Source organism: Equus caballus, chromosome 1 (genome assembly GCF_041296265.1).
Source record: "Equus caballus isolate H_3958 breed thoroughbred chromosome 1, TB-T2T, whole genome shotgun sequence".
NCBI lineage: Eukaryota > Metazoa > Chordata > Mammalia > Perissodactyla > Equidae > Equus > Equus caballus.
Genome location: NC_091684.1, coordinates 1,005,250 through 1,012,823, shown reverse-complemented (window position 1 = coordinate 1,012,823; position 7,574 = coordinate 1,005,250). Strand labels below are relative to the sequence as shown.

The following is a 7,574-nucleotide window of genomic DNA, read 5'->3' as shown; positions in this document are numbered from 1 at the left end:
TCACATTTGTGTGCTTCTGGTTGGGAAGGAAAGGCACTGTCTGCTCTCAGCAGAAAGGGTGGCTCGTTGGTTCACTGGCTCAGCGCCATGACACCCTCTTTGTCTGATATGTCCGTCAGCTCTGTCTGTCCTTCAGCTAACCCTGCTGCTGCTGCTGGACAACCAGTCCCTGGACGCTTACCGCCAAGCACCAGCCCCTGTTCCAGCCAGGAAACACCCGCAGGTGCCGAGAACGTTGTCAGTTCTCTCTCGGTGGTGATTACATCTGTCCCCCAGGTGCTGGTCAGCCTCTCTGGAGAGTCCTGAGCCCAAGGCTGGTTCCACCTCATCAGGGAGAGCAGGTTCTGTGCTAATTGGCCCCTCAGGCCCTGCAGCACCACCCGGAGTGTGTCTCTGCCTGTTCCCGATGCAAGAGGGCTCCTCGAGCTCCGGCCACAAATCTCCCACTGACCCTGCTCTTGGACACAGCTGGCACCCTCCGTACTTTTGTTTAAAAACAACTCTATTTTGTAACGATTTCTGACAACTCTCTAAAGTTTTTTTTTCTTAGGAACAAGAAGGAAGTTTCTTGAGAAGATACCAGTAATTCCAGAAAGATTTCTCCATCTTTTGTAAGCACCCACTGTAAGTGAATGTGGATTCTGTGTATTGCGTGTATTTTAAACATAAACAGGAATGTTTTGAGAATAGTGGATAATTACATTTGCTCTGTACTAAGAGCTGTGGGACCCCTTTGGATGTCACGTTTAAGGAAGAAGCTTTTCTAGTGATATAAGAAAAGGAAAATGAGCAACATAGACAAAATGTAGTATAAAATTGCTGTCTCTCTCTTTCTCTCTTTTAATGTAACAGATTTTTGTGGAAAATTGTCAGCATTTTCCACACCAATGAGCACATTCCAGTTGTGATCTTCTTGGTCATTCTCGGACACCCTCTCACAGGGACACCTCCTCGTAACATTTAGTGACAGTCGTACATCTCCCGGACACTGACTCTAAAGCAGAAGGACCAGACCTAAGCCTGTGCCAGGAAATAGTGTGCGAAGCCATCAGCTTATGTGAATGTATGAAAGCCTCCCTTTTAATGAAAGGGCTATGGTGTCAATAGAGAAATATCAAGGTGCAGTATTTCAAAATAAGCTCAGTGCCCCCACATTAGAGTAATAATCTACAAGCCATCTGCACTTGCTTCGTCATCCAGAAGCTGGCATGCACGAGCCTCGGCTCCCACTGTCTCAGGTTTGTCCTGGGACATCTTTCCGATTCAGCTGAGGAGTCTGGTGGTGATGTGTCTCTGATTTTGGGGGCCCTGCTGTGGGCCGTGCGGGGCAGACAGCAGCAGGCTCTGGAGTGGAAACAGGGCTCGGGTCCCACCCTGTCCCCGGCATGCAGGCCCGGCCCCTGGCTTCCAGTGCCTGTGTGTCAGTGCCGCTGGATGTGGTCAGTCTAGGCAGGAGTCCTGGGGCTTTTAGAAACAGGCTTTCTCTGATTTATTGAGTTGCTTTTCCCCCGTCTCTGTTCCCAGGCACAGTCCGAGTGTATGACCAGGACGTAAACACAACTGTCACGATTTTCAAATAGTAGATGGAGCTCAGGATACTGGTTTCCCTGTCAGCCCACCACCCCGGCCGCCACGTGCTCAGGGCCCCACGGGAGCCGGGGAAAGATGAGCCCACACTGACCAGGACCCAAGTCCAGTGATTTTTCTGAGTGGCCATCTCAGTCCCACACCTGCCAGGAGAGGGGTGAGGATGGAGCTTCTCTAACCTCAGGGGACAGCTGCTCCCACTGCAGTGATCCTGGTCTCCAAAGCTATCAGGGGCACAAATCTCCATTGTCATTACCAAAGTAGGACCTGAAATTCTCTTTCTAATGGGTCACACAAGCATCTGCAGGATGGAATGTTCAGAACAAGTTAAAACAGTGGGCCCCTCTTTCCTCGACAGCCAGTGTCAGAGCAGCCCCGGGCGCACAGGAGGACTCAGAGCTGCGTCCACCAGGCTGGGATGAACCAGACGCTGGTCACCCAGTTCCTCATTCTGGGATTCTCAGAAACGCCTGGGCTGCAAATGCTGCTCTTCCCCGCATTCCTTCTCCTCTACATGGTGGCCCTCTCTGGAAACCTGCTCATTGTGCTGCTCATCAGCTCCAGCCCTGCCCTGCACACCCCCGTGTACTTCTTCCTGGTCAACCTGGCTGCGGTGGACATCCTCTGCACCTCCACGATCCTACCCAAGCTGCTGGGCAGCATGGTGGCTGGCAGGACCATCTCCTTCGGGGGCTGCATGGCCCAGCTCTTCTTCTTCACCTGGTCCCTGGGGGCTGAGCTGCTGCTCTTCTCTGCTATGGCCTTAGACCGCTATGTGGCCATCTGCCGGCCCCTGCACTACGGTGCCCTCATGGGCCCCAGGGTGTGCGTGCTCTTGGCCTCGGCTGTGTGGGCAGTCAGCCTGACCAACACCACGGTGAACACGGTCCTCACGGGGCGCCTGCCCTTCTGCGGCTCCAACGTGGTTAAGCACTTCTTCTGTGAGATCCCCCCGCTGCTGAAGCTCTCCTGTGCCCCTACTCGCCTGAACGAGGCCATGGCCTTCACTGCGGATGTGGTCCTGGCCCTGGGGAGCTTCTCCGTGACCATGCTCTCCTACGGCTGCATCATCGCCTGCATCAACGCCAGCATCCTGCGCATCCGCTCGGCCGCGGGCAAGCGGCGGGCCTTCTCCACCTGCTCCTCGCACCTCCTGGTGGTGTCCATGTACTACTCCACCGTCGTCTACACCTACTTCCGCCCCGCGTCCAGCTACGCGCTCGACAAGGACAAGGTGGTGTCGGTGGTCTACACTTCAGTGGCGCCCTCCCTGAACCCGCTCATCTACTCGCTGAGGAACACGGACGTCAAGGCCGCCCTCAGGAGAGTGCTCTCCCGCAGCCGCGGTCTGTGCGCCCCACGCGGACCCGCCACCTCCCCCCTGGAGGGTGGGCAGCAGGCACCGCCCAGGGCCAGCCTTCCCTGAGGCGGGGCGTATACTGGCGTCGGGGACCCGGTCCCTGCTTCCTGAGGGCACATCCCGCTGCCCCCTGCAGCGACCACGGAACCGGCTCTGGAGCCGCCGCCCCCTAGGGCCTCGGGAAGCCCCTTACCTTCCCAGACCCTCGGCGTCCTGCTCTGTACCATCAAGGGGTGACCTGCGTGACAGCTGTGTGAACTGAGAAGCAGGAGACGATGCAGGAAATCATCGGTGTGGACGCTCCCTTTCTCTAGCCCTCGCTAGGAATTTCTTCTCCAAGATGCCCGAGTCTCCGGGCTCTGGGCGGAGCGCTCCCCCGGCCCCCGCGCCAGCTCCTTCGGTTCACGCCCGATGCTGCCTCTGCCTTCGTCTGGGCGGAGCAGCGAGCCTGCGGCGAGGAAGGGTGGGGCTTCAGGACGATGGGTTCTCCCTGGAAGGAAAGTCTTCACGAGTGGTCTTCCAAAAAGTTTTGTTACTGTTTAGCGTAATATTTTGACCAGGCCTTTTCTTTTTTTTTCTTTTTATTGAGGTCACCTTGTTTTATACCATTATATAAATTTCAGGTGTACATCATTATATTTCGACTTCAGTATAGGCTGCATCGTGTTCACCACCAGGAGTCTAGCTGTCATCTGTCACCATACACGTGTGCCCCTTTATCCCTTCCGCCCTCCCCTCACCTCTTCCCCTCTGGTAACGACCAATCTGTTCTCTGAATCTATGTGTTTGTTTGTTATTGTTGTTTTTATCTTCCACACATGAGTGAAATAATGTGGTATTTGTCTTTCTTCGCCTGACTTATTTGGCTTAGCATTATGTCCTGAAGGTCCATTCATGTTGTCCCAAATGGCATGATTTCATCTCTTGTCATGGCTGAGCAGTATTCCACGGTGGATATAGACCACATCTTCTTTATCCATTCATCTGTTGGTGGGCACTTAGGTGTTTCCAAGTCTTGGCTATTGTGAATAATGTTGCAGTGGCTATAGGCGTGCATGTATCTTTTCGAATTAGTGTTTTCATGTTCTTTGGATGAATACCCAGAAGTGGGATACCCGGATCATATGGAAGTTCTAGTCTTAATTTTTATCTCCATATTGTTTTCCTTAGTGGCTGCACCAGTTTGCACTCCCACCGGCAGTGTATGAGGGTTCCCTTCTCTCCACATCCTCTCCTTCACTTGTTGTTTCTTGTCTTATTAACTATAGCCATTCTGATGGGCATGAGGTGATATGTCATTGTGGTTTTGATTTGTGTTTCCCTAATAATTAGTGCTGTTGAACATTCTTTCATGTGCCCGTTGGCCATCAGTATGTCTTCCTCGTAAAAATGTCTGTTCAGATCCACTGTCCGTTTTTTAATTGGGTTGTTTGTTTTTTGTTGTTGAGTTGTATGAGTTCTCTATATATTTTGGATATTAACCCTTTATCAGATATATGATTTGCAAATATCTTCTCCCAGGTGGTAGGGCATCTTTTCATTTTGTAGATGATTTCCTTTGCCATGCAGAAACTTTTTATTTTGAAGTAATCCCATTTGATTATTTTTATTTTGTTTCCCTTCCCTGAGGAGACACGATATTCAAAATATACAGCTAATACTGATGTCAGAGAATATACTGCCTATGATTTCTTCGGGGAGTTTTATTGTTCCAGGTCTTACATTCAAGTTTTTAATCCAGTTTGAGTTAGTTTTTGTGTATGGTGTGCATTCATTCTTTTGCACGTCCCTGTCCACTTTTATCAAGACCATTTATTGAAGAGACTTTCTTTTCTGCATTGTATGTTCTTGGCTCCTTTGTCAAAAATTAGCTTGCATAGGTGTGTGGCTTTCTTTCTGGGCTATCGATTCGATCCCCTTGATCTGTGTGTCTGTTTTCTGCAACTCCACACTGTATTGGTTACTGTAGCTTTGAAGTGCACTTTGGCATCAGTAGTGTGATGCCTCCAGCTTTGTTCTTTTTTCTCAGAATTGCTTTGACTATTTGGGGCGTTTTGTTGTTCCATATAAATTTTAGGATTATTTGTTCTACATCTGTGAAAAATGTCTTTGGGACTTTGATAGGGATGGCACCGAAGGACTAGGCGTCTTCAAGTCTCCAATTTAAGGATGTTACAGGCATCAGTGTGGGAAGTGAACTGCGACCACTGATTCCTTTCCTTCTCCCTCCACCACCAACCGGCTTCTCCCTTCACCACCAACCGGCGATCCAGTTGGGCTCTTCCTTGTCAGGCCCTGGCTGCAGGAGGACTTGGGCGTCATTGAAGCTCACGGGGAAGGGCAGCTGGAGCCCCTTCCCTTCCCCTTGAAATTTAACTGTGCAGCACTGGGGACAGGGGTATGGGGTCCGTGTGTGCTTTGGACGGACGTGGGCAGAAAGGGACCCTTTGAGAGAACGAGGCTTCAGGTCTTGTGGGGGCTGCTGTCTTCCCTGAGCAAGTCTGTCCCCCTCCATGTTGGCTGTCTCAGGGACGATGCCTTGTTCACCTTCTTATCCCTGCACCAGAGATTTACTTTTCTAAATTAACTCATTTTGGAAGCATTGTGCACCAGGCCCATGACGGGCCCCCAGTGATCATCAGCTGACTGAGAGAATGAATTCATGGCACAGAGATCATTTCTACCACAATTTCTACCATTACACTTAGTTTTGGAGAGGCTGGGAAGAGGCATTTTTTCACATGGTTAGTCAGGGGATGGGGCATTCTCTTTATTTTTCCCTAATCTGTGACAGACATTATGATTGTGAGGTTTGTAAACCTGTGGAAATTGGGAAGGGGCATTTGAATGGTGGCCAGTAGCAGAGTTTGCAGTGCAATCCGGGAGCCTCTGAGCTTCGCACAGGAGGACGCAGGAGGTGGCTGGTCAGCTGAGTCTTGTTGAGACTGGTAGTGGCCCCCACACCACAGCTTCAACCTCCAGAGATCGGACCTGCCTGGCTGCTCTGACTCCAGAGGAAGAGAGGCTGCAGGAAATGCTCCCAGACATGAATGAACTCTGAAGCCTGAATCGGCATGAGAGCTGCCCGTCCGCCATCCCCCAGCAAGAGGCGCTCTGCTGAGGTGACTGTCCAGAGTCACCATGGAGGACCCCCAGCCAAGGAAGCCCAAGACAGTGCTCTCTCCTAACTCAGGTCCACTCCGAATTTCCGTTACTCTCTGTGTTGCAGGAGTTCCCTGAAGAGGACCATGGGGTTTCTTTTCATAGCAAATGTGAATTTTATGCTAATAAAATTAGAAAATATAGATGTTTAAAAGGAGAAAATAAAAAAGCAAAACACTTGTAATTCCATCCAGAGGTAGCCATTGTTAACATTCTGGTGCAAATCATTTTTCCTGCTTGTGTATATTAACACACATACACAGACTTTAATAAATATAGAACCACTTTGTAATTATTATTTTGTAAACTGCTTCTTTCAGTTTAAAAGAGACCGTGTAATTCTTTACGTGTCATTCCCGGTCATTCTGATCAGTTCATACTGGAAGCATCGTATTTCATTGTCGGCCTGTGTGTGCACTTGTGGGTGGCCCACCAATACCCCAGAAATGTCGAACTTCTTCTTCTCAAGCCCCAATAACCAAATTCTCAGCAATTCCTCTTGTTCTTTTTTTATGTTGGAGTAAATGGATGCATATTAAAAGATTTTTAGAAAAATAGACATTAAAAAGGAGAAAATAGGCTGTTTCTGGTTCTATAATCTTGAAGTAGATTATGTCAGACCAGCCCTCACACAGATAGCAATCATAAACTCCAGAATAAATATTTTTTCGTGCCACAACTATTTCAAGCACCTCAGAGTGACCTAAACCAGCAGAAACTGGATAGGATTCAAACCTTGAGGGAATGGAGTCATCACACGGATTGTTCCCTGTGGAAACTCGAGGGTCAGCTGAGCATAGGGCACCTGCTACTCAACAGAAGGCCGGTGTCTTCTCGGTCTGACGTGTCAAAGGACAGAGATTGCAGCTGCCAAGGCAGAGGGAAATAAAGGATGAATGTCTCAGAAAAAATAGGAAACCACAGGATTGGGAATCTCCCAGTCATTGACTGATACCTGAACTGTGCGTGAAGGGGGGGCCCTTAAAGGAGACAAAGGAAAAGCAATGTCTGGAAGGCTCAGGGGCAGAGATCTCAGTTACAGCCAATCACGGGACAGACTGAGTTTGAACTTCGAGTCCCAAGAAGTTATAGGGGCTTGGTAAACACCTCAGTACCTCCACTAAAACCCAAGAAGGGCCACACCTAGCGAGGAAAGACTGTGTCCCAGGACTAAAGGACTTATCTTAAGGCTAAGGTCACTCAAATACACATCAAAACCACAATGAGATAGCACCTCACGCCTGTTAGAATGGCTGTCATCAAGAAGACAAGAGATGACAAGTGTCGGCAAGGATGTAGAGAAAAGGGAACCCTTGTGCATTGTTGGTGGGAATGCAAATTGTCACAACCACTATAGAAAACAGTATGGAGGTTCCACAAAAAATTAAAAATAGAACTACCTCATGATCCAGCAAGCCCACATCCACGTATATATCTAAAGGAAGTGAATCAGGATCTTGTAGAG

General features: G+C 49.5%; 1 protein-coding gene across 1 annotated transcript; it reads left to right on the top strand.

Moving 5' to 3' along the window:
• The first annotated feature begins 550 nt into the window (after positions 1–550).
• On the top strand, positions 551–6,405 carry OR12J2 (olfactory receptor family 12 subfamily J member 2). Its single transcript, XM_070275133.1, has 2 exons — positions 551–624; positions 1,525–6,405. Exon 2 carries the CDS (start codon positions 2,006–2,008, stop codon positions 3,011–3,013), a length of 1,008 nt encoding a protein of 335 aa, XP_070131234.1. The 5' UTR covers positions 551–624; positions 1,525–2,005; the 3' UTR covers positions 3,014–6,405.
• The last annotated feature ends 1,169 nt before the right edge of the window (positions 6,406–7,574 follow it).

Excerpts from the sequence above, each read along its gene's own strand:
- OR12J2 (XM_070275133.1), top strand. The coding sequence starts at position 2,006 with ATGAACCAGACGCTGGTCACCCAGTTCCTCATTCTGGGATTCTCAGAA.